General features: G+C 37.4%; 2 protein-coding genes across 10 annotated transcripts in view; one reads left to right on the plus strand and one right to left on the minus strand.

The window, feature by feature from the left end:
• The window catches only part of RB1 (RB transcriptional corepressor 1), a 130,556-nt gene extending 109,700 nt beyond the window's left edge, over positions 1-20,856 (plus strand). Inside the window, exons 19-27 of one of the 3 annotated variants that reach the window (XM_057532518.1) lie at positions 2,578-2,723; positions 5,329-5,474; positions 8,275-8,379; positions 9,526-9,639; positions 9,737-9,900; positions 11,788-11,818; positions 14,625-14,767; positions 15,280-15,329; positions 20,488-20,856. In XM_057532518.1, the coding sequence (XP_057388501.1) occupies positions 2,578-2,723; positions 5,329-5,474; positions 8,275-8,379; positions 9,526-9,639; positions 9,737-9,900; positions 11,788-11,818; positions 14,625-14,767; positions 15,280-15,329; positions 20,488-20,663 (1,075 nt within the window). In that variant the 3' untranslated portion in view covers positions 20,664-20,856. Of the gene's footprint in view, positions 1-2,577; positions 2,724-5,328; positions 5,475-8,274; positions 8,380-9,525; positions 9,640-9,736; positions 9,901-11,787; positions 11,819-14,624; positions 14,768-15,279; positions 15,330-17,418; positions 19,820-20,487 lie in introns of those variants that run through there. The other 2 variants (XM_057532521.1, XM_057532520.1) reach the window with 2 other exon arrangements.
• Positions 20,857-24,197: 3,341 nt separating this feature from the next.
• RCBTB2 (RCC1 and BTB domain containing protein 2) overlaps positions 24,198-26,729 on the minus strand; it is a 38,808-nt gene continuing 36,276 nt past the window's right edge. For all 7 annotated transcript variants that reach the window (XM_057532830.1, XM_057532832.1, XM_057532834.1 and 4 more), the window contains one exon: positions 24,198-25,456. In XM_057532830.1, the coding sequence (XP_057388813.1) occupies positions 25,316-25,456 (141 nt within the window). In that variant the 3' untranslated portion in view covers positions 24,198-25,315. The remainder of the gene's footprint in view (positions 25,457-26,729) is intronic.

Consider the following 26,729-nt stretch of genomic DNA (forward strand, 5'->3'; position numbering starts at 1 on the left):
AAGGCAGAGCAGGATTTCAACATGGAAACTGGAGAGGAGGGAAGAGACAGAAATAGCATGAACCCCAAAGTATAGCAGCCAGGAAAGCAGGAAACATTTTTCAGGGAGTACAGCTCAGCGCATCTGGAGTGAAGCATAGGATGGGCAAAGGGAGTAGTGTGGGATCAGAGACTAAAACGGTTGATTAGTTCATGAAGGTGTGATGGAAGAAGAAGGCGATAACTAACATTTATTAAGCGTTCACTATGTGCTGGACAGTGACCTAACAGCCCTGTAAGATAATAGACGCGGCTATCAGCCTCTGTTATCTAGAAGAAGGAATTAGAAATCAAACTCAAGCAATCTGACCCCAAAGCCCATGCTCTTAAGCAGTCTAGCTACATTGCCTTTCATAGAAATGTGCCTAATGTTATGTTCCTGTTCAGTTCTGTATAGGAATTGACATTACAGAGTTCTATGATTAGTGCAGGGACTGTTTTCCAGAGATGTCATTTCCATGATAATTTGTACCGAAGTATTTCTAGCATATGGAGCGTCTGCCTTCATGTATAAATTTGTTTGCTAGGTAATACATAAATATAAATAAGTCAAGCCTTATCTTTTCTTTAATTCAATAAGCAGTTGTCTGTTAGGTGCCAGGAAGTGCTCTAGGCACTGGGAATACAAAGGCGAATAAGATGGACTAGGTCCTTCCCCTCATAGAGCTTACTCTCTGGAGGAAGGAAATAAACAGTGAACAAGTAAACTAATACATAAGGTGATTTTAGAATATAATAAGTTCTGTAATAGAAAGAAACAGAATGATGTGAAAGAGAAGCTAAGAGAGTGATAGAATGTTTAGGGAAGCTTTCTCTGATGAAGTGCTATTTGACCTGAGACTTGAAGAACAAGTGGGTGCTGGCCAGGCAAAATCTGCATGATGTGCATTCCAGGCACAGCAGTATTAAGTGCAGTGGCCCTGGGTGGTCAAACTTAGCTGGTCTGAGGAACAGAAAGAAACCCCAAAGCAAACAAGAGGAGAATGGTACAAGATGGGGCTGGAGAGGCAAACTGGAGCTAGACCTTGTAGGTTCTCATAGGCCGTAGGGAGGAGTTTCAGTTTTAGAAGGGCAGTGGGAAAGCATTAAGGTTTTAAGCAGGGGTGCAGCTTGCTATAATTGGTATTTTTAAAGTCAGTTTCTGGCTGCTATTTGAAGTACAGGTGGGTTTGGAGGAGGGAAAGGAACAGGGCAAGGAAGAAAGTAGAAAGGCCAGTTTGGAGAAAATTTCAGTAGTTCAAGTGAGAGATGTAAACGACTTGGTCTAAGATATGTCAGTAGAGATACAAAGAAATGGAAAGATCTGGGGTGTATTTTAGAGGAAGATTTAATAGAACTTTCTTTTGCATTGGGTTTGAAGATTGGGAAAAGGGAAAAATTAAAAATACCTCCTAAGTTTTTAACTTAAGAAACTGGATGTAACGTGGAGCCATTTCTTGACATGGGAAAGAAATCAAGAGCTCCACTTTGGCCTTCTTAAGTCTGAGATTCAAGTAGCAAAGTCCAGGAGGTAATGTGTTCACCTAGAATTCAAGGGAGACTAACTTCTACCCAAGTTAAGTCAGTCTACAATATTGTTAGTTAGTGAATTGAAGGGAAATTCAAGGGTGATAATAGACTAGACCCTGGTACTTAAAAAGTTGTTATGGTGATTCCCTTTTCCTAGTGTACTAGTAAATATATTGCATGTACTAGAAACATCCATAGTAAGGTACAAATCCTACTTCCTGCTCAGAATGATTTCTCAGCTACTAAAACAAAATTAGAAAGTTATGCTTTGGTGTTTACTCCCTAGTACTTGCTCTTCATAGTAGATTCTGGGATATTTTTAAAAGACTGTAAACCTTTTACTAATAGTGACCTTAATAAAAAGTGTTCTTGAAAAAAAACAAAGAAAGTAGACCTGGATTATCCTCTAAAATAAAGGGCAACACAGAGCAGTAGAAGGTCAGAAATTGAGAAATAATTTTACTAATATCTCTGCCTTGATTCATGCCTGACATATTTTTAGTATACAGGTGTAAATCTGCCTTGATAATGTTACCTGAAATATTAATTCATATAATCATGTACTATATAGTTTAGGAGGGAATATGTATGTGTAACTTAAGTCCTATGTATATGAACCATAGTTATCAATGAAATGTTTTTAGGAGAAGAATCAGAGAAATTGATATTTTGATATCAGTGGCTTGTTCTTTTAAGCTGGAGTCATTTTATGAACTCAGTCCCACTTTAGTTATTAGAATTGAACATATAAACATATGCAGCTATTTTTTAAATAAGGCAGTAATTCCCAAGAAAAGCCATTTATTGAAAAAGAGTTAGAAATGATAAGGACAAGCTTAGTTTTCCTATTAGTCTCTCTTTTCCAACTTGTATTTAAAGAGGAATTTGGTGTAGAACAGTAGATTAAATAGACAAGATGTGTTTGGATGCATGTGTACAGCCGTGTGTGTGTGTGTGTGTGTGTGAGCGAGAGAGAGAGAGAGATTCTTAGCAAACTTCAAATGAAGTCTTTTCCTTTGAATATATCTAGGTATCTTTCTCCTGTAAGATCCCCAAAGAAAAAAGGGTCAACTACACGTGTAAATTCTACTGCAAATTCAGAGGCACAAGCAACCTCAGCCTTCCAGACTCAGAAGCCATTGAAATCTACCTCCCTTTCACTCTTTTACAAAAAAGGTTAGTAGATGATTACTCTCAAGAGCATGGACTCTGAAATGAGGCTGACTGAATTCAAATCATGGCTCTTCTGCTTAACTAGGCGTGACTTTGGGCAAGTCGCTTTAATATCATATGACCCAGCAATCCCACTACTGGGCATCCACACTGAGAAAACCATAATTCAAAAGGACACATGTACCCCAATGTTCATTGCAGCACTATTTACATTAGCCAGGTCATGGAAACAACCTAAATGTCCAACGACAGATGAATGGATAAAGAAGATGTGGCACATATATACAATGGAATATTACTTAGCCATGAAAAGGAATGAAATTGGGTCATTTGTAGAGATGTGGACGGACCTAGAGTCTGTCATACAGAGTGAAGTAAGCCAGAAAGAGAGAAACAAATATCGTATATTAACGCATATATGTAGAATCTATAAAAATGGTACAGATGAACCTATTTGTAGGGTAGGAATAGAGATGTAGGCGTAGAGAACGGACATGTGGACATGGTGGGGAAGGGAAGGGTGGGATGAATTGGGAGATTAGGATTGACATATATACACTACCACGCGTAAAATAGATAGCTAGCGGGAACATGCTATAAAGCACAGGAAGCTCAGCTCGGTGCTCTGTGATGTCCTAGATGGGTGGGATGGGGGTGCGGTGGGAGGGAGGTCCAAGAGGGAGGGGATATAGGTATAAATATAGCTGATTCACTTCATTGTACAGCAGACACTAACACACATTGTAAAGCAATTATACTCCAATTTAAAAAAAAAGGAAAAAAAAACTTCAATATCTCTATGCCTGTTTTCTCATCTGTAAAATGGAAATAATAATAATCTACCTTGTATGGGTTTTGAGATAATTAAATGAATTAATACATAAAACGCTTCCAACAGTGCCTAGCCCATAGTAAGCACTCAGAAAGTGTTAGATGTTGTTATTGTCAGTGCTACTGTTAGGCTTTCAAATTTATGCCTGGAAATATTTGCTCCTAACATTACTTTTGCTGTTCAGGTGTGTGAGTTGAGATTATACAGTGTGTTGTGGCCTAGTGCAGCTACATTTCCTGGTAACCAGGTTGTATTCTCACACATTCTCTGATTATGTGTGTATGTGGTGGGATGAGGATGTCATTTGGGTGTCTGTGCATGTGTATATACATGCAAGTGCACACCCACTTGGAGCTCTTTGAAGGAAAGTAAAATGCCACATTCCTCTGTGATAAATCATTTTTCTGATTTTTATTCAAGTCAGAAATATACTGAACTTTATAGGCATGTTATAAGCCCTTACGTTAGAGCGTTGGTTCCAAAGTGTGGTCCCCAACCAGCAGAATCCACCTCACCTGCTAAGTTGTAGAAATGAGAATTTTTGTTTGAGCCCTGCCCCTAGAACTACTCAGAAGCTCTAGGATGAGGCAAAAAAAAAAAAATCATTGTTTTTACAAGCCCTCAATGCAAGTCTGATATAAGCCAAAGTTGAGGACCACTGGGATAAATTATTAACTAAAAAATTCTGATTACCTTATGCAAGTCTTTGAAAAGTAAATTTAAACCAAGGGTCATTATGTTTAAAGTAGATGGAGGAAAATTCAGTTTTGTGGATTACTTTTCTCCAACCTGTGTTCCACTAGCATTTTTAAATAAGCTCTCTAAATTTAATATCACAGTCATATTACCACTTAGGTAATCTACAAGTCTAGCATTTTTATAGAGAAATACACTATTTGTTTTTTGTTTTTAGGATTGGAAAAATTGAGGGACTTTGGAAATTCCATTATTTTAAAAAATAATTACCCTCTTGAATATTGATAGTGAGAATTTTCAACATCTGTGATGAGAGATTACCAGTGGAACTGAAACAAACCCTATTTGGATTGTCTAATTTCACAAGATCTTAGGATCTTTCTTCCTCCGCCTCAACTTTATTTTATTTTATTTATTTAATTTATTTTTGGCTGTGTCGGGTGTTGGTTGCGGCATGCGGGATCTTCTTTGAGGCATATGGGATCTTTCATTGTGGCGCACGGGCTTCTCTCTAGTTGTGGCGTGCAGGTTTTCTCTCTCTAGTTGTGGTGTGCAGGCTCCAGGGTGCCTGGGCTCTGTAGTTGTGGCGTGTGGGTTCCAGAGTGTGTGAGCTCTGTAGTTTGTGGCACGCAAGCTCTGTAGTTGAGGCGCGGGAGCTCAGTAGTTGTGGCGCACGGGAGCTCAGTAGTTGTGGCGCACGGGCTTAGTTGCCCTGCGGCATGTGGGATCTTAGTTCCCTGACCAGGGATCGAACCCGCGTCCCCTGCATTGGAAAGTGGATTCTTTACCACTGGACCACCAGGGAAGTCCCTCTACCTCAATTTTATGCTGTAATAATTTAACAAAAGAATTATTTTTTGCTGAATAATGCTTTCAGCAAAGTATTATTTTGCCTTCTAGTATCTAGGACAGTGCTAAGGCTACAAATCATTTATTCATAAGGAAAACAGTGGTAGAGATGAAGTTAATGTTAAAATGCTATTTAACAGCATTTGGTTATAGCAATTTAATGTTTTGAAAAAAATCCACTTGTGATACAAAATTAAGAGTAAATGTGATTAATTACCCTTATTTTTCCAGTGTGTCGACTAGCATATCTTCGACTAAATACCCTGTGTGCACGCCTTCTGTCTGACCACCCAGAACTAGAACATATCATCTGGACCCTTTTCCAACACACACTGCAAAATGAGTATGAACTCATGAGAGACAGGCATTTGGACCAGGTAAGAAAATTATGCACTTTTCCTACTCGACTCACTTGTTAGCTGTGTACTGATTTCTTAAGAAAAGGTTAGATTCAAATGAGAAGCTGCATCAATTTAGTAGACTTAATATATATTTGCTTGTTGGCTACACTTTATACTTTTGCTATATTTCTTACAAATGAGAACTTTAGAGCTTGAGAATATTTCAATAACTTTACTTATTTAATGGCATGAAAGATCTCATTGCAAAACTCACTGAAGAAACTTTATCAAAGGCTTTTTCTATGTTGTGGTAAGCTAGAATTCATTTAGTGTGGAAAAAGCATGAGACTTAAGAATAGTTGATCTAGGACTTCCCTGGTCCAGTGCTTAAGACTCTGCTTCCACTGCAGGCTGCAGGGGGCACGGGTTTGATCCCTGGTTGGGGAACTAAGACCCCCCGGGGATCTTAGTTGATCTAAAAAAGATCTAAAAAAGAATAGTTGATCTAAAACAATGTCAAATGAATAAATGAATGAGTTAATTTACAAAGACCATCTCTCATATCTTCCTCTTTCTTCTGTTTATGGAATAATAATATTTTTGTAACAGTTTTATTGAGATGTAATTCATATACCATGCTAATTACCCATTTAAAGTGTACAGTTCAGTAGTTTTTAGTATATTAACAGAGTTGTGCAACAATCACCAAAATCAGTTTTAAAATATTTTCATCATGTCAAGAAGAAACCCTGTACCTGTAGCATGCACGCCTCTATTCTGCTACCCCCTCTAACCACAGGCAACATGCTAATCTACTTTCTGTCTTTATAGACTTGCCTATTCTGGACATATAAATGGAATCATATAATGTTATCTTTTGTGTCTGGATTCCTTCACTTACTATGTTTTCATTGTTCATCTGTGTTACAGCTTGTATCAGTACTTCATTCCTTTTTATTGCCAAATAATATTCCATTGTATGGCTATACCACATCATGTTTATTTATTCATCAATTGATGTACATTTGGTTTCCACTTTTTGGCTATTATGAATAATGTTAATGAAAATTCATGTGCAAGTTTTTGGGTGGACGTATGTTTTCATTTCTCTAGGGTATTTACCTAGGAGTGGAATTGCTGGGTCATATGGTAACTCTATGTTTTACCTTTTGAGGAATGGCCAGATTGTTTACTAGCATGGCTACCCATTTTATATTCCTGTCAGCAGTGTATGGGGTTCCAATTTCTTCACATCTTCACCAACTTCTTACTTGCCTTTTGGATTATAGCCATCTTAGTGGATATGAAGTGATATCTCTTTGTGGTTTTGATTTGCACTTCCCTGATGGCTAATGATATTGAGGATCTTTTTGTGTTCTTATTGACCATTTGTATATCTTCTTTGGAGAAATAGCTATTCAGATACTTTACCTATTTGTTCATTGGGTTGTCTTTTTATTGTTGAGCTGAAAGGGTTTTTTATATATTCTACATGCAAGTTCCTTATCATGCAAATTCTTATATGATTTGCAAATATTTTCTCTCATTCTCTTAGTTGTCATTTCACTTTCTTGATTGTGTCCTTTGAAGCTTTTGGTGCTTTAGTGCTTCAGAAGCTCAGATTTTCTTTTTCTTCTTGAGTCAGTTTTGGTAGTTTGTGTCTTTCTTTAAATTTTTCCGTTTCATCTTAGATATCTATTTTGTTGATATGCAGCTGTTCATAATGTTCCCTTTTAATCTTTTTATTTTGGTAAGGTTGGTAGTATTGTTCCCAGTAAGAATGATATTTTGAGCAAAAGATGAATTATTGTATAAAGGTATAACCTACAAATATGTATATTTTTCAAGAGCATATTTGAACTCTAAATTCTAGTATGTTGGATTTTTTTTCTAAGTAGGCACTTATTGCCTTATGGGTCTACTGCTTTTCGATAATATAGAAAGATAGACAGTAGTGCTAAGGATTTCTAAAGAGATTAGGTATCTGGAATCAAGAAGATTTTGTGAGAGGTACCTTAGGTAAAGTATTGAAATAGGAGAACTGTGAATTAGCAAAGAGGATACTTGGATGGCATTCTAAACGGGAGAAATAGTAGGATTGGGGCTGTTTAAGATGCTAAACAAGGGATGTTGAGTAGGTATTCTTGGCGGTAGATGGGAGCAAGAATGTTGCAGAAGATATCAGTTCTTAAATTAGGTAGTAAAATTCAGACAAATTAAGAAAGTTCGATGTTTCAACGTCACAGAAAATTACTTCAAATTTTATTTTTATGTTTAAAATACCCTTCTCTTTAAATGTAATATGCGTGTAGAGTAATCGATATATCATAAGGATACATCTTAATGTAAATTCATCAACTGAACTCATCTATGAAAGCAAATCAAGAAACAGAACATTGTCAGCAGAAGACTGTCTCCTATCCCCTTCCAGTTACTGCATCCCCCTTAACACCACCACTGAGTATAGTCAATATTATTTTATCTAATAGTTTGAACCCTTTTCACACCTGGCTTTTTTTTTTAAAGTGCTAGTTACACAGTTAATTGATTCCATTTTCAACTTTTCTCTTCTGAGAAACATTTAAGGAACAGGAGCCAAAGTTAGGGTTACTTACAAACCAGATGATCAGTCCTGAATAATTGAGAGTTGGCTATTTGCATTCTGTTCTTTAAATACTTTACATGTACATTCAAACTGAGCTCAGGATGGGAAAAGATAATTCTGTAGGAAATTAAATTTCCATTTTTTGAAACTAAAAGAAAGATAACAGTGTTTTTTAGAGTACAACCATGCAACAAAATCCTGACTATTTTTATATCACATTTTATTTACTAGATTATGATGTGTTCCATGTATGGCATATGCAAAGTGAAGAATATAGACCTTAAATTCAAAATCATTGTAACAGCATACAAAGATCTTCCTCATGCTGTTCAGGAGGTAGGTAAATTTCCATGGTAAGAATTTTCCAGATATATACATATCTATAATATGGATAGCTTCAGTCATTAATTATATCATATGTTCTGACTGTATTATATAAATTTACATATCAACTTTTTACTTTCGTATTATTGGTTAATTATTTGTAACTAAAATGTAATTGGGAAGTTAACACACTTTAGTATTCAAATTCATATTATAAAGTAAATAAGGAATACTATATCCCTGACAATAAGCAGGATATTTGTAATAAACTTTTACACAAATATATAAAAAACATATTGTATATATCTATGACATTTCACTGCTAGTAGAGCAGCTATAATCCAAGCCTAAGATGGCTTTTTCGGATTGTTTTTGCCTGTAAAATATGCGTTTTTACTGTTAAATAGTATTATGAACTATTAAAATAGAAAATCTAGGGCTTCCCTGGTGGCACAGTGGTTAAGAATCTGCCTGCCAATGCAGGGGACATGGGTTCAAGCCCTGGTCTGGGAAGATCCCACATGCCACGGAGCAACTAAGCCCATGTGCCACAACTACTGAGCCTGCGCTCTAGAGCCCGTGAGCCACAACTACTGAGCCTGTGAGCCACAACTACTGAGCCCGTGTGCCACAACTACTGAAGCCCGTGCGCGTAGACCCTGTGCTCTGCAACAAGAGAAGCCACCACTCACCGCAGCTAGAGAAAGCCTGCACGCAGCAACAAAGACCCAATGCAGCCAAGAATAAATTAATTAATTTAAAAAAAAAAAAAGAGGGCTTCCCTGGTGGCGCAGTGGTTGAGAATTTGCCTGCCAATGCAGGGGACACGGGTTCGAGCCCTGGTCTGGGAAGATCCCACATGCCACGGAGCAACTGGGCCCGTGAGCCACAATTACTGAGCCTGCGCGTCTGGAGCCTGTGCTCCGCAACAAGAGAGGCCGCGATGGTGAGAGGCCCGCGCACCGCGATGAAGAGTGGTCCCCACTTGCCACAACTAGAGAAAGCCCTCGCACAGAAACGAAGACCCAACACAGCCATAAATAAATAAATAAATAAATAAAATTAAAAAAAAAAAAAAAAAAAAAAAAGAAAGAAAGAAAATCTAAAGAGTTAAATACCCAAATTCATTTAACAAGTGTTTTCGCTCTTCTTCCTCAGACATTCAAACGTGTTTTGATCAGAGAAGAGGAGTATGATTCTATTATCGTATTCTATAACTCAGTCTTCATGCAGAGACTGAAAACAAATATTTTGCAGTATGCTTCCACCAGGGTATGTTAAAAAGCATCCTTTGTTTGGGAAAGTCTAATTATAAAGCAGTGGATCTCACTAAAATGTTAAGTAATCTACTTTTTTGTTTTTCCTCTAGCCCCCTACCTTGTCACCAATTCCTCACATTCCTCGAAGCCCTTACAAGTTTTCTAGCTCACCTTTACGGGTTCCTGGGGGGAACATCTACATATCACCCCTGAAGAATCCGTATAAAATTTCAGAAGGTCTGCCTATGCCAACAAAAATGACTCCAAGATCAAGGTTTGTGTTTTCTTTTTAGGGAAGTGGTAAAGAATAAGAGGGGCTTATTTTGATCCAAGCATAAGAACACAAAGCTTTCTTCATCTAAAATAAGCTAGATTTGAGACCCTAATTTCCTCATTTATATTAAGTGATGTGATAAGAATTGGGGGTCGGGGGGGAGGTAATCTGTTTACTTAGATGGGTTTGCACATTTAGTCATCAGCTTTCCTGGCTGCTGGGGTCTGTTCTTTTTTAAACGGTCTGAGCACCAGTTTGATGATAAGTTTCAAGTCACTCTCATGTTTTTGTAAGTAGCCAGTCTGCTAAACAAAGTAGATTACTTTTGGTTAAGAATTTTTATTCTGGAGTTTATTGAATGTCGTGTGAACTCTTTCTGTGGATGTGTTCATCTTGCTTATAAAAATGTAGATGACTGATTAAATGTAGGTGACTGTAAATTAAGTCTTTAGAAGTCCATCCCTAATTCTGCCTGTGGCCTCCTTGTATTAACTTGAGCAGGTCTCAGGGTGCCGTGGCTCAGGTAAATGATGAGTGTGAAACTGTTTTAAATTCTCAGATGAAAGGTTCTGTGCAACTACAAATCAGTATATTATCTTCCACATCCAACAGCAAGTGCTCTCTGGCTTTTGAAGTACTTCAGTTGACTCATTATGTGTTATCATGGGCTATTTAAAACTGACTTTATTTGAATAAAGTGGAGGCAGATTAGCTTGTAAAGTCTCAGAAAATGTTAGCTCATATAGTTGTACTTAATGGGCAAGAAAAACAAGAAGGGGATATATTAACCCTATAGAAAACATTCATGTGGTGTGTTTAATTATGTAAATAATGCACACTCATAAAAATTTCAAACTCTACAGTAGAAGAAAAAGTAGAAAATAATTGGCAAATGATATAAATGCTCTCATGTGCCCCTGTATCATCTTCTGTTTATTTGGTGTTCTTATAGTTGAGTATCTGTGTACTGATATCTACAACTTACATTATAAGGTGCTGAGATGCCACACCATGTCTAATTTGTACACATGAAAATGTGTACTTAGCTAAATTTTTAATGGTGATAATTAACCCATGTTATGCTGATAATGATGGGTTTTTGCTGATCTTAGTTAAATCACTTCCAGGTTGGAGTCCTTCCGCAAAAAAGTCACATTCTGAAAATCCTGATAAATCATTGATCAGGTTTTAAGAGAGCATCTTAACACTCTACATATTCAGCATATTTAGTTAAATCAAATATATCAATATATAGAATGATGGCCACTTATCAAAGAATTGGAGGACAATAAAATCCATGTATTTATTGATTCCATGTACATATGATCCAATCTTTGTTGTGTCGGGCTAATGCTGTTCTTCATCTTTATTATCAGGAGCGTAAATTATATGGTTCAAACAAGGACAAACTAATAAGAGATTTCTGATTCTAGGATATGTGTTAAATAGCCTTTACTATATATAGTAAATATATTTACTATACTATATATAGATCCTAATTAGAATTCTGATTATCACTTATAAGTTTTTACCAAATGTAACTTGAATTTTTAATGAGAAAATGTGAAAGAAATTTTAATTAACTTAGTCATTGATTTATGAAGAATAAAATTTTCTTTTACCCTTTTTAAATGTGAACAATGGCAGAATATGTTCTTGCAGACATGCAGGTCTTGCTTTAAAAAATCTAAGGAACCAGCTCAGTGTTTGACTAGACTAGCACTACCAGAATAAGTCTCTAATGAGTATAATTTGTCAGTGGTTCTAGGGGTAGAGGAAACCTTTGATTTGGTATTCCTGATAGTTCAGAATGACGTGTGTATGTTCACCTCTGCACAGTTGTATATGATTTGCATTACTAATTTTCATTTTATATTAACTTGACAGAATCTTAGTATCAATTGGTGAATCATTTGGGGTGAGTATTTTTCCTGTGAAATACAGTAGTATGCACTATAACTATAAAAGAAATCGAGAATTTCTATAATTGAATTTACAAATGCTATTATTCAAGCACCTCATTCAGGCATGTTGCGTAGAATTTAGAAGACATATCAGATTTATTTTCAAATCAGATTTAATTTTAAATCATATTCATAATTGGTGAATTTCAAAGTTGTTTTCTAAACATTTCTTTGAGATTATATAATATTTGTGTGTATACATTCATGTATATACATACAAATATATGCATTATATAATCTCAAAGGAATGTTTTAAAAAACAGCTTTGAAATTCACTAATTTGAAATAAGATACTCCAAAATGTAATCACTGTGTCCAGATGTCACCAGCCAGTCCTTACCTACTGGTCTCCTTCTATACATATACACACTTTTGCTTTTCTTCCTCTCCAAATTCTAGGATATTCTTTCCCTGTTAAATTGATTAGGAATTGGTTACATGCCCCAGTATAAGTGACAGAGTCTGTGGTGGTCTTTGTTCCAGAGGAATGCAGGGGAAAGCTTAGCTTTGAAATGGTTATTCTAGTCTGGGAACCCACTACTCTAGCTGGCCTTTCATTACCATCACTAATTCAGCAGTCCTGTATTCAGTGTGCATTACTATTAATGTTTCATACCACCCACCCCTCTGCCTGTATTTGTTATTTATTGCTGCATAACAAATCACCCACAAACTTAGTAACTTAAACCTTTTTTCATCTCAGTTTCTGTGGGTCAGTGAGCAGGCATGGCTTAGGATCCAGGGTCTCTCCGGACAAGGCTGCAGTCAGTGTGTTACCTGGAGCTGCAGTTATCTCCAGGCTCACCTGGAGAATGACCTCTCACAGACTCATTCATATGGCTGTTGGCTGATCCTCGATGGCTATTGGCCCAAGCCATCAGTTCCTTGACACGTGGGCTTCTCCGTAGGGTGACAGGCTACTCACAACATAGCAGCTTGCTTCTCCCAGAGCAAGGACTCCAAGAGAGGGAGGCAGGGAAGGAGGGAGATAAACAAGCAAAATGAAAGTCAGTCTTCTTGTAATCTTGGAAGTGACTTTCCATCACTTTTGCCACATTTAAAGAGCTCCTGACTTGTTTATTTATTTATTTCATTTTTTGGTCTGTGTTGGGTCTTCGTTTCTATGCAAGGGCTTTCTCTAGTTGTGGCAAGCGGGGGCCACTCTTCATCGCGGTGTGCGGGCTTTTCACTGTCGCGGCCTCTCTTGTTGCGGAGCACAGGCTCCAGACGCGCAGGCTCAGTAGTTGTGGCTCACAGGCCTAGTTGCTCTGCAGCATGTGGGATCTTCCCAGACCAGGGCTCGAACCCGTATCCCCTGCATTGGCAGGCAGATTCTCAACCACTGCGCCACCAGGGAAGCCCCCTGCCACATTATTTTGTCAGGAGCAAGACACCACCAGGTCCAACCCACACTCAAGGAGATGAGGATTAGTGAGAGCCATTCTAGCATCTGCCTGCTGCACTGCCCCAAATGAAATAACTAGAGAACCATAAATGTTTGTATACTAAAAGACCAAATGTTAAAATGTTTGTTACAAATAGTAAATGCTGTGACATTTAGCTCAACATAGGCTGCAGCTGTCAGGCTTCACAAAGGGGATATGGACCACATAAATAGGATTGGATCTGGATAAGTATAGAGTAGTGGTCTTCAAACTGTTTTGCTTGCCATAGCCTCTAAAAGAATTGAGAAAATGTTATATGTACTTCCATATTTTAAAGCTGATAACTGAAAATCTTATAAATTTAATAGGTGCCCAGAATTTTGTTTCTATCATATTGTATATGTGCTCTAAATATATTTTCCATCAAAATCTGGGTTTGCATTTAATTTTTTTGAAACTTAGTTCATTTAATTTTTGGAAAATAAAGCATAATTAGCAAAGCTAATCCTTACTGTCAAGTCAGTCAAATCACATTTAATTTCTATCAGGAAGTCTGACTTCATTCTTGAGTTCAAATAAATGTGTTAATACACATCACTGAGATTATCACCTCACTCTGGTTCTGAAATAGATAGACAAGACATAGAGTTTTTCCATATGTTTGTCCTTTGGATAAAATAAGGTATTGTGCCCCCTTTGGTATCTCTTACCAAAGCTTTCTTTGCTGTGAAAGGATTCTCCCTCAGGAGATAAATATCTCAGATCATCTCTAGTAATACTTGGATGGACTCAAATGCTTAAGTTTTTTGGCTATTTAATATTTTATTTTAAAACTTTTAGAGTTAGGATATCAACGAATACTACTACATCAATAATGGCTTCAAATATATAGTATGACTTGTCAACATGATACCCATAAAGTGAGTCCAAAATTATTATTCACTAAACATAGCTTATTAAATTCCTGTGACATTCTTTCCAGTTATGCTGTGCTCTAAAAAGAAAAAAAAATCTGTCAAAAATAAGGTTCCAGGAAGCTGTTCCAACTTGGCATGCTTCTGAGAAGTAGCCCTGGTTTTGTGTGTGAGTAGGTTCTGAAAATGAGGAACTAGGACTTTTGGAGTAGTCATCAGAGTTGTTGGGAAGACACAGGAGGGTTTGAAAATGGCAGGTATTTAACTGGGGCAGAGTTAGGTGCAGTTAGTCTGATTTTAACTTTTTTCATATCTCTTATTTGGTCCATAAAAGCAGAAAATTAAAATGCAGATATTACCTCTGCCTGATTTTTGACCCACCTCAAACCTACAGTTAGGGGCTGCTAACTGCCAAGTGGTGGCATTTAATGGTTTAAAATAAAGAATTCCATAATTTGCAGACTTCTGAGAAGTTCCAGGAAATAAATCAAATGGTGTGTAACAGCGACCGTGTGCTCAAAAGAAGTGCTGAAGGAAGCAACCCTCCTAAACCACTGAAAAAACTGCGCTTTGACATTGAAGGATCGGATGAAGCAGATGGAAGGTAGGAGCAGTGTTCGAATGTCTTTCAGTAGCTGAGCTGGTCATCGGGAGAACCCAGAGTGCCCACCCTACTCCTGGCTTACACCAGTCCTTCTCATGCCAGTTTTATTTGGAAATTATGAGGATTGCTCAAAATAATAGGTGTGACTGCATCCCAAAGTTAAAAGCACCATGTAAATCTACTGAAATTCATTGAAAATATCAGATGTTAAAAATCTGGTCATTTTTTTACAAAGCTATTGATAAAGTTTTGTTAGTTTTGATTAACATTAGATTTTAAAATGCTTACTCTTGAAAAATGCTACTGTGTTTTATAAGAACCACCGAAAAAATATCTAGGATCATAAATTTGTGACATTTATATTTTAGATGTTCGATTTATAAACCTTTGAAATTAAAAGCTACTCACTAAAATAAGAGCATAAAAAGTCATTGAAAACATAGTTATTGGAAATCTGAGGTTTTCATTTATACATATACGTATGAAATATTTTGCATTTTTTAAATCTGCAGTAAACATCTCCCAGGGGAGTCCAAATTTCAACAGAAACTGGCAGAAATGAGTAAGTACTTATCATTTCACCTTATGTAAATGAACAGTCATTTACATTGCAGAAAGCCTTTTCACATTATAAAAGAATAAATTTGTAGAATCTCTTCAATTAGTGACTTGCTTATGCGTTCAAGATATAATTCGGTCAAGCATGTGTTATTTACAAGCCTGTATGGATTAGATGTGTGATGCAAAGTGAAGGTCATCTTCATCCTTCCTAAAATCTGTGTGGGAAGACCAAGAAGTGAAACCAAATCTTCAACATGAATGGCTGTGGTTAGAAAATATTTTAGGTAGCAGAACTGTAATGAGGTACTCTTTATTTAAGAGTATTGGATGTAGGCAAGAATGTAATAAACTTAGCATATATAAACATCATCACCCTTATTTAAAGAATAATCTTTCATTCTGCAATTACTGAACTTTCCTAATTTGCAAGTTTTAGAACTTATTTTAAACAAAAGTTTTCCATTACTGGAAATCAGAATTTTGATAAAGAACACAAGAGCATTTTCCAAGTTATACAGAGTGACGTAAGTTTGGAATGTTAAGGCAAATGGACTTCTCTCCTAAGCTACTCTGACACTATGAAAGATTAACCCAAGTATAGTAGATGGGAAGCACATTAAGAAAAAGATCAGTGTGCACTAACTGCTACTGCGTTGTCGTAGAGAGGTAGCCATGAGGGTGAGGGTGACATCTCCTGATAATCTGGTGCCAGACCCATTCACAGGAAACAGAGCTGGGTCTTGGAAAGAAGTCAAATATTTAGGAGATAATAAGAACTAAAACTGTCATTCCTAGGTCGTAAGACATATCAATAAGAACAGTACCAATTAAAATGTGACTTTTTAAAAAGGGACTTTCTCTCAATATGTCTCTGTAGATACCAACTTTGAAATATAAAGTGTTTTTAAAAATACTTTTGATTTTTTAAACCATATTTCTATGTGTATTATTTTGAAGAGTACTATTGAAACTAAATTAAATTTTGTGGTTATAAATGGATCCCTTTTTGGATTTTACATCAACTAATATACTCCTGTTTCAACTTTTAAATAGTTGTAGCTTTTCCCCCCAGTACATGAAAATAGACATGAAGCTTATAACCAAAATCAGACCTTAAAAACGTGTGGAAGCATTTTGGAACCCACAAATATGCATTTTAAAAGGAGCAGAAAGCTGTAAAAACATGTATATTTTCTTATAGAAGAGCTCAGTTGCTGTAGTCAGTACATTTCGCAGTGACACACTTAGCTATGACCATGAATTCCCTCTGCCAGGCTGAAGTTCAGGGCCTTTGTGCAGCTGAAAATTGAGGAGAGGTAGCAGGAGTTTTAACCCATAAGGATAAGGAATTCTCCAGGTTGCTCTTCAGCTTTCCTCAAAAAAACTGTATTCAGAAAGAGATCATTACACAGTGCTAGATTGCTCAGAGTGGAAGGGCCAGAAGGGGAGACTTAGAGTCACTCTTTTCTTTACCAAGCGTGAGTGTTCTTTGTGCTTCTTTATGAAGAGCCTTTGCCCACCTCTAAAATCAAGTTAAGATTTTTTAAATTATTTAAGAGAAGCATTCTGTTTTTGTGTTGTAATTAATAATGTATTTTTAAATGTCCACGTCCAAATTAAATGAGCTGTGAGCTGATGTGTTTGCAGTACTTGCAGCGTGTCTCCAAACACAAGGGAATTCCTGGCTTTATGAAGAATAACACTCACTTCAGCAGACCATCCCAGAATTCTGTATTGCTCAGGTGCCAAACTTAACCGTATCATCTCTAGAACAGTGGTCTACAAAGTTGGGCACACTTGGGTGTATGTAAGACCACCTTTTGGGGGTACATAAAGAGACTATTAGAATATTTATCTTTATCTCATCTATTTTAATGTTTGGGGTATGTGTGTCTTATAATTTAGACACATGTACATACATACATACATACATACATACTTTAGTGGTACATGCTTGGAAAAAAATTTGCTGATGGGGATGTATGATTTAAAAAACGAAACCACTGCTTTTGCGAGGCCCTGGGCTCCATCAATTTGGCATAAGCATAACATATGTGGCAGCCCTTTACCAGCTTACCCAGCACCGTCAGTGCTATTAACATTTCTTCATCCTTGTTTTAGCATCTACTCGAACACGAATGCAAAAGCAGAAAATGAATGATAGCACGGATACCTCAAACAGGGAAGAAAAGTGAGGACCTCACGACCTTGGTGGGCACCCTGTACACCTCCGGCTTCATTGTCTCCCACAGATCTGACTGTAGAACTCTCCCAGGTTCTGTTTACGGCCACATTTGATACATACCTTCAGCTCTTTTTGTGGATAGCACAGTTGGGTATTTGTGCAGGGGATTCCTAAGCCACTTGCAACATTGTAGTCAGTAGAACATGCATTGTTATTGTACAAGATTGAAAATCATGTGCCAGTCCTGCCATTTAAAAAGCTGTAGCAGATGTTTCCATTTCCAAAATACAGTAAGTCCCCTACATACGAACCTTCAAGATATGAACTTTCAAAGATGCGAACAATTGAATCCAGCAAGGAACCAGAACCTGTGCCATTAAGGTCAGGCGTGAGTGAAATTGCAGTTTGCCCTCCGTCTCCTATTGCTGACGATCCTTCAGCTCTACCATCTCCCACCTCCTCTCCCTCCTCCAGTCAGTAACTCTTCTTGCCTGTTCAGGCGATGCCAGCCCGTGTGCCAGCTGTTGTACTGTACTACTGTACTTTCAAGGTACTGTACTGTAAGATTAAAAATGTTTTCTTTATTTTTTGTGTTTGTTTGTTTTTTATGTATTATTTGTGTGAAAAGTATTATAAAGCTATTACAGTACAGTACTATATAGCCGATTGTGTTAGTTGGGTACCTAGGCTAACTTCGCTGGACTTAGAAACAAATTGGTCTTATGAAGCGCTCTCTGAATGGAACTCGTTCGTATGTAGGGGTTTTACTTACAATTGCTCTGCTTTACAAATGGTGGCAGGATCCCCTGGGAGTGAGAGTCCTCACAACCTGTGCCTATCTGAGTACTTTGTCTTCTCTTGTGGCATGTATGTGATGTTTGCTCTTATTTTTATTAATTTATATTTATTTTTTAACTTAACATGAACACCCTTAGAAAATGCGTCTTGTCTTCCAAATGCAATTTGGCTGACTGCCCCCATTCACCCAAATGATCCTGAGCTCTTGTGCTAAAACATATATTAGAAACTAGGGAAAAATTACTAATTTTTACACATTAGATTTTAGTTTACTCATGGAAACTAAATGGATGTACTGTGTGTTTGTTTTATAAATATTAGTTTTTAAATGCAAACAGAAAGCAAAGTATAAACATATGAGATACTGTCATACTACTGATACAGATTTCATACCTCAGGACTTGTAAAAATTCATTCTTTTCTTCATCCAACTCATGTTTTAAAATAAAGAGTTATTAATAGTACTCGGTTTTTATACCGTTCAGATCACTGAATTCATGAAGTACCCATCTAGTGCTTGGAAAATAAAGTGTTCAGCTAGAGCTTTGCTGCAGAGGACCCTAATACAGTATATCCCAAGTGCACTTTCTAACATTTCTGGGTCCTGAAGCATCAAGATACAAAATAATTTTACTCCACAAACAGACTGTTAACTATAGGAGCCTTAATTTTTTTCTTAGAGAGTTATATCATTACATCTCAGCAGTTACTCTGCCCTCCTGAATGCGGGAAGAGGGTGTGTTTGTTCTGGAATGGTACATGTCTTCCATGTATCTTTGAACTAGCAGTTGTCCTGTTGCCCCCCTAATTCAGCATGTGGTCTAACACGGGCATACTCAAAGCCGCATCACTTCTCATCCAGCATGCAGGTAATGAAAGGCCTTTGGGTTAGGCATTAATGTTTCTGATTTCGTGCAGAAGCTTCAATTTAAAACAGCTGCATTAGAAAAGAGGCGCTCCCCCCTCCAACACCTAAAGGTGTATTTAAATATCTTGTGTGATTAACTTATTTAGAGATGGTATAATTTAAAATAGGTGGTATTTAAGGTAGCATCTACTAGCTTTTAGGAAAATTACTTTGTCTAAACTCAGAGTTCTTTTTAAAAAGAAACCTGGTCTTATTTGTTAGAAAACAAAACTTTATTTTGTGCTCAGTTAAGTTGCAAACTTATTTTTTTTGACAGTTATCTTGATAACAAAGGCACTAGAAAGCTTTATCTCATTTCCTCATTCATTTTTGCATGAATATCAAACAAATCAGTTAGTTTTTAGGTCAAGGGCTTACCACATTTCTGAGTCTTTTGCTAATAAGTTCATGTTAGAATTAGTGTCAGAACTTAAGGAACTTCAGAGATCGTGTATTGAGATTTCTTAAATAAGGCTTCAGATATTGCTTTATTGCTTTTTGTATTGGTTAAAACTGTACATTTAAAATCGCTATGTTACTATTTTCTACAGTTAACAATAGTTTGTCTATTTTTAAATAAATTAGTTGTTAAGAGTCTTAATGGTCTGATGTGGTCTTTGTATTAAGTGCACTAACGTTCTCTTTGGTATCTAAATTCTCTCCTAGTATCTCATCCGTTCTTAGCCTTCAAGAATGGGCTTTATATGCTGATGAATCCCAAATTTATTTCTCCAGCCCTGACCTCTTCATGGAGGTCAGAGCTCTCGTAGCCAACAGAACTGTTGATTCCTACCCCTCCTCCCCACCCAACTTCTCAAAATATAAACCAAAATCAAACAAAAACACCCTTTTCTACCCTAGTCTTTTCCCATGTTACTAAACACTTACTTGCTCAAGATAAAAACCTGAGTCTTCTATTAGCTATTGTCTAGACCACTGTTAAAGACTTCTAACTGGTCTCTACTTCCCTCTCTTTCCTCTTTACCTTTCTACTCCTTAAAGACCCCTTTAAAATATAAATTGATTCACTTTGCTCCTCTCCTTGAAGTATTCACACTCCTGATCGCGGCCTGGGAAGCGGCCCCTGCCTTCTTCTCCGTCCTGTTCTCAGGCTACTTTCTCCCTGCTCGCTGTGCTTTATCCCCACTGGCCTTTTTCTCTTATGACGCCAAGCCCATCCCTACCTCAGGCTTTTATATTTGCTGTTCCTTCTGTCCAGGGTGCTCCTCCCCCAGGATTTTGCTTAGCTGGTTTCCTCTTGTCTTTCAGGGCTCAGCTCAGAGGCCTTCCTTGACACCCAAGCTAAAATCCTTCCTCTGTACTGTGCCACTCTCCTTCAAAAGTGTAACAGCATTCATCACCGTCAGAAACTGCCTTACTCGGGTTGCCTATTGCCTGTTTACCCACCCCGGCATCAACCTGGCTGGCCTTACCTACTACTATAGTTCTAGCATCTAGAAGAAGCCCGTATGTAGGGGGGAAAAAAGGTATGTTTCCTGTATGTTTTCCAAGTATGTAGAAACAATATTCTCTTTCTCTTTGAAAATGCCATGTACTGAGTACCTACTGTATTTCAGGCACATTCTAAATGTAAGTGATACAACAACAAATAAATAAAATGAAGATTCCCCCTCTCTGTGGAACTTACATTCTAATTCTAGTTTCGGGAAAAGAGAGCAAACGAATAAATAAACGAGGAATATAGTATATGTGATTGTATTAAGTTCTGTGGAGAAAGACATGCCAGGGAGGAGGACGGGGAGTACCGGTAGGGAGAGGAGTTTTTACACTTAAAGGAGAGTGGCCAGGGCAAGACTTGGCCGAGGTGGTATTTGAGCAAAGTGTTGAAGAGGGTGAGGGAGTGAGCCAGGCACAAGAGGGGGTAAAACAGAACACAGAGAGGAAAAGCCAGTGCTCAGAGGTGGGTGTATGTCAGGTGTGTCTGAGGAAACATAAGACGTCACAGTAAGATGGAGAGTTTTAAGAAAAGGAGTCGGGGCGGGGGGGCAAGTATCTCTTTTCATCTAACACAGAGTTTATAAAGGCCTTTCCTTCCAAGCATCCTTCACATATATATATATTATAAGTCTGCAGTCCTTTATCTGCAGTTCTGAAATCCAAAAAGCTTTTAAAACCAAGTGGTTCTGTGTGTTTGGTACCAAAAGTCATATGGCATCAAAAACATATCTAAACTGGCATAGAGCTACTGAGAGGCTTTATCCCACTTAGTGGGAATATTCTTGTTTCACCATTAATGCACTGATTTGGGGGATCTAACCTAGGCCCTGCTTAGGTATCACGTATTATGTAATATATGTACCATATGATCATATTATACTCCAAAAAAAATTAAGAAACACATCTGGTACCAAGGGATAATCTTGAGTTTAAGTAATGTGATTTCTCAAAAACAGGTGGACAGTAAAAGTCCCTCCTTCTGAAACAGCAGCATGTTTGTCCCTGAAGGAAGAAAGGCAAATAAAGAAGTTCCAGCAGGAAAAGCAGCAAGCATACCTCAGTGGACTGTATTTATGTTGGATGCAGATCTTCCATGAAATGCAGTCTCTTAGGTCAGGGAAAAATCAAGCAGCCTTTATAACATTAAAAATTTTTAGATGATAGAAAACTGATCACTTCTGGAGATTAATTTAGTATTCCAGTAGTTAAAGCTCTTTATAATGAAAGGGACAAGCTCAAATTCAGTATTTACTTTATTCATCACAGTTTTCTGGTACGAATGGTGGGCGGCGGGGAGTATCAGTTCTATTACCGTCCGGATGATTTCCTAGAAACTTGCCTGTAGAAGCATATTTTTGTTCCTCATTTTTGGGCCAGACAGCGTACATGGCATCGGCAAGGATTTATTCAGTAGAAATTTCCTTTGGACTAAATAAATGTTTTACAGGACAACCTGAAACCTTGCCTCTAGACATAGCAAATTTCCACAAATATGGGGTCTTAAATAGAAATATAGTAACACTATATGTCTGAAAGGAATTAAAACAACTCTTTTAATAAGAAGCTGGAATAGTCAGTCATCTATTCTTAGAAATACTTTTTTGTGTCCATTATCTTGGAACTATACTTACACTTTAGTATTGATGTAGGATGACAATTTACTATGAAAGTTAAATTTATTCCACAGACCAATATCAGTTACTTTCTAAACAGAAAATGTTATGATTTTAACTGAATTTAGTGAGAGAAAATCATTATGGTTTATGTTTTTATGCTTTGGCAAAGACCGAATTAAAAGTGACAGTACAGTATGGTTTTTCCTTTCTCTTTACAGTTCTCCCAACCTGTTTGTTGTGATAATAGCACAGGGAGGACTCATAAGATTGATAAGACTGTGTAGTTTGTAATTGCCTCTTTTTCATTATCACTGGTCAAGAATTCATCTAACACTCACCAGGTTATGGTCTAGAATGACTGGCAGTTTCTTCAGGTCTCAGATGAAAACATTTAACCCTTTTTAAAAAGCACTGAATGGTATCTTCACAAACCTCTCTCAGCAGATGAGGACGCTACTTAATTCCTGTAAAATCTAAACCTCTCTGTGTGTAAGTTGGGGTGAAATTATATTGGAAGCACTAAAACACTGAATTTCTTGTGTGAGCAGAGAGGAAACAAAACTTAAGGATGGAAAATGTAAGATGAACTTAACAGAGCCACTGACTTCTGATGTAGTGTCATCATGAAAATGGACCTTCCCTCTCACATATCCCTGACTAAACTGAGGGTTTCTGAGCTCTACAAACATTCATCTGTTAGAAAGAAATGAAGGAACTAAAGTGATATTATCCTTCATATAGGAGCACTGATGGCCAGCCTATCCCCAAAGACCAGAGAGAAAGCATGTTTTTTCAGAGAGATGTAACCACAGGACTCGTCTGTCATCTCCAACTGGTCTAAAATTAGCCCTTCCTTATTGTTTGGCATCCCAGGTTTTAAGAGATAAACCAGTGATTCTCATCCTTGGCTAAACATCAAAATTACTTGTGGAGCTTCGTAAACATACTGAGTTAGAATCCTTGAATCTATATTTTGTAAGTTTCATAGATTATTCTATGCCCAGAGATAAGCAGCACGGAGATACAGAGCAGTGCAACCTACACATAACAAGCTTAGAGGAACTCTAGATAAAACTCCACCCACCCCTTCTTACTAACGTGTACTCTGGCAGAGCAGTGACCCACTGGGGAGTCTCGTGGAGGGTAATCCATTTTTCATCCCTAAATAAACTTACCTTTGGGTGGTTCCCTTTGGGTGGTCCAATATTTCCATGAAATGAGTTCATAAAAGAAAAGAAAAAGGCATTGAGGAACTTCAGAAGACCCTGTCAGAAAAGGGCAAGAAAGAGGAAGACAAGGTTTGGGAAGACACTGTAAAATATAAAGGCTTTTCGGTCAGTGACAGCGAGCATAGTGGGGTGAGGAGAACAAGTCGGAAATGAAGCCTGTGGACGTCTGACTGTGAGAACTGATGGCGACTGGTAATACCCAGGCCTCAATGTTTCTTTGCTGGAGAGAACAGCTAACCTACCAAAACATACAGACAAATGGTGTAAGGCTGTAACATCTTATGGAAAAAAACCAGAACGAACTTTTTGGCCAACCCAATAAAATAACAAATATTACACAGTTCCAAAAATGGGATTCTGATTTAGAATTGGCGGCATCCAGACTCCTTTGACTCTACCAGACAAGGTCTGCAAAAACGGATAAACAAAAAGAAACTAAGGATTCAAAAGTGACCTCACCAATAAAGAACATTCATGGGCAATCATATGAACAGTTTAGAATTAGTTGTTTAGAAGCCATTTACGTTTTAGGGTAGGCTTCGCTATGATGCCTTATCTGAGTAACTGCTTTAAAAAATAAGCTTATATCACATGGATTTGTGTATATCTAAGAGACATAAGGTTGACAGAATCTTGCTGCTTCTGAAGAATTAAAACACACACACACACATTTGTTCTATTATCTGCAAATAAGCACTTTATTATCAAACAGTTCAGCATCAGAACAAGGTTTCCAAAAGAGGTTTCTCTACATAGTATCATATTGTGAAAATACATGTTAGGAGACTCTACATCCTACATCCTGTTCCAGTTTCTCATTTGTAGTTGGGTAACTTGATCTAAACAGTATAAATTTATCTCTTTCTTACTAGTGGCTGTCCATGAAATGTAAGCATAGTTCCTTTTCGGCTAGTACTTTGTAATTACACTGTGCCAAGTTAAAAGACCTTACAGTGACATAAAAGTCAACTACAAGAAAAACAAAATCGTTTTTACTTACAGAGGCAAATCTCTCTTCACACAAAAGTAAAGGACATTATGCAATTATGTAAGGCAAATGAGCCCAGAAACAACATTCATTCAAAGATAGTACACTTCTTACTCGATAACCCCGTGTGAGAAATTAATGACTCAGAGTAAAGAGGGAATTAAAATTAGCCCTTGGGTCTTTGACAATGTAATTGCTAAGGCCTTTTGTGAATTCCAATTAACACTCTAAATCAGCCGCTATTTCTCAGAACGAGGTACAGAAGAATATGAGCCTCAGATGTTTTAAATTCGTTTTGTGAACGTTATTCCTTCATCCAGTATCCCACAAATAAAGCTCTTCTCGGGGCATAATTAAGATTTATATAATAAGCTGAGTGCCTTACTCTATGCAAGGCACTGTGCTGGATGCTGCAAGTGTGCTAGTGACAGCATTCCTTGTCAAGCTATCTGTGTGGTATCAGCCTGTTGAATATGGAAATTTGGCCAGAATAGCATATACTTAGACCCATGTACCTACCAAAAGTCTCCAACTTAAGTGACTCGAAAGAGGAAATGGTTAAGTATAGTAAGACATTTCAACTTTTTTCCCTTGAGCTTAGTCCCATCTGATCAGAGAGCATTTAATGCCTTCTCTCTAGATTGTGGATTTCAAAAGGTGGGGAAGACTGACCACCATCCTTCTTTTGACAGAATATTAAGTATTCAGCCAAATGTAGCTCATCATAAATACTATTAAAGAGAAATTATTCTCTGGCTTTTGCAGGGAAAATGGAAATGCTAAAAATTCTTTCCTGCAGGTGAGGATTAATTTTTAAAGGCTCCAACTCTGCTTGCTTTGCTGATAAAGTTCTTCAAGAGATCATGGTCCATTTCTGCAAAGCCTGACGTCTGTGTTACTACAGTCAAATGGTTTATGCAAAACCTGAAGCAGAATTCTTCTAAATCCTAGGAATGACAACAGAAATTTAACAAATAAACAAATTTGTTTTAACAAATTCACATATCCCAGTGCAATGCAATGTAGCACAAAAATTCCTAAAACACATAGGCAAGGAAAAAGGATCTGATGGCCAGCAGAAAGAAATGTTGGGACAGCAATGCCTAAAGAATAGTTGTAAAACTATATAGCTAATATGAATCTATGCTTGTAAAAATTTAAATAACAGAGTAAAGCATTCAAGTGCCTCCACACTAACCAATGCAAAAAATGAAACTTTTTCTTCCCAGGGATAGGCACCTAGATGTATTGTTCATTCCACTTTCAATATTTATGCAGAGTACGACACTCCTCTTGTTTGTCTGTTTAATAAATATTTATTTATTGCATGAATGCATTGAGTAAATTGTTTAAAAGATTTTCTTTATGTTGAGCCCAACACTCCTCTTTTATATTCTTTTAGGGGCTTAAATAGTTTTACCTGTAAAGAGTTTGTGAGAAAAGCTTAAGCCATAAAACAGTCATCTTGGGAAATGCTTCTCTGAAGTCATTAACAGGCCACTGCTCTTTTTCCTTTACAAGAAGATAAAGGCTGGGATGATTAGATTTCATCAGATCGCAAATAGCTTCAATAATCTGAAGTGGGAAAATGCTTTGAAGAAATCATGACTTTCTGCTAAGAGAAACTGCACAGATGATTGGTGATTTCTGGCTTACTGTAATGTACGCCAGGCCAAAAAATAGTACTGTAGTGATTCTCTTGATTAGATCTGCAAACTTGAGAATCAGAAATAAGGTGGCTGGACCCTTTTTTGGTCTGAGAGAAATGAGAGCTAATGTCAGGCCAGCCTGCGGAGACTCTGATATGCCTCCGACCCTGGGCTATGCTGCCCTCCTGACGCAGCTCCTGCCATGCCTCCGTAACGTCTTTGCTCAAGTCTCCTTCTAAGTGAGGCCTTCCTTCCTTCCCGGACCATGATTTAAAACTTCAGCTTTGATCTCAGCCTGCCCCCCACTGCCCCATTGCCCTTCTCTAACTTACTTTTTTATATCACTTATCACCACCTAACAGACCATATATTGTATTCGTCATCTATTGCCCTCACCAGAAAGTTCCAGGAAGGCAGAGATTTTGGTCTGTTTTGTTCACTTCCTGTACCCTTAGTGCCTAGAACCATGCCAGGCACTTAATGGGCACTCAGGAAATATTTGTTGAATCAATGGATAAACATTGCTGATTTTAAAATATGGGGGCAATAGAGAATTGTAGTAAAATGTGTG

Source organism: Balaenoptera acutorostrata, chromosome 18 (assembly GCF_949987535.1).
Source record: "Balaenoptera acutorostrata chromosome 18, mBalAcu1.1, whole genome shotgun sequence".
In the NCBI taxonomy this organism is placed as follows: Eukaryota; Metazoa; Chordata; class Mammalia; order Artiodactyla; family Balaenopteridae; genus Balaenoptera; species Balaenoptera acutorostrata.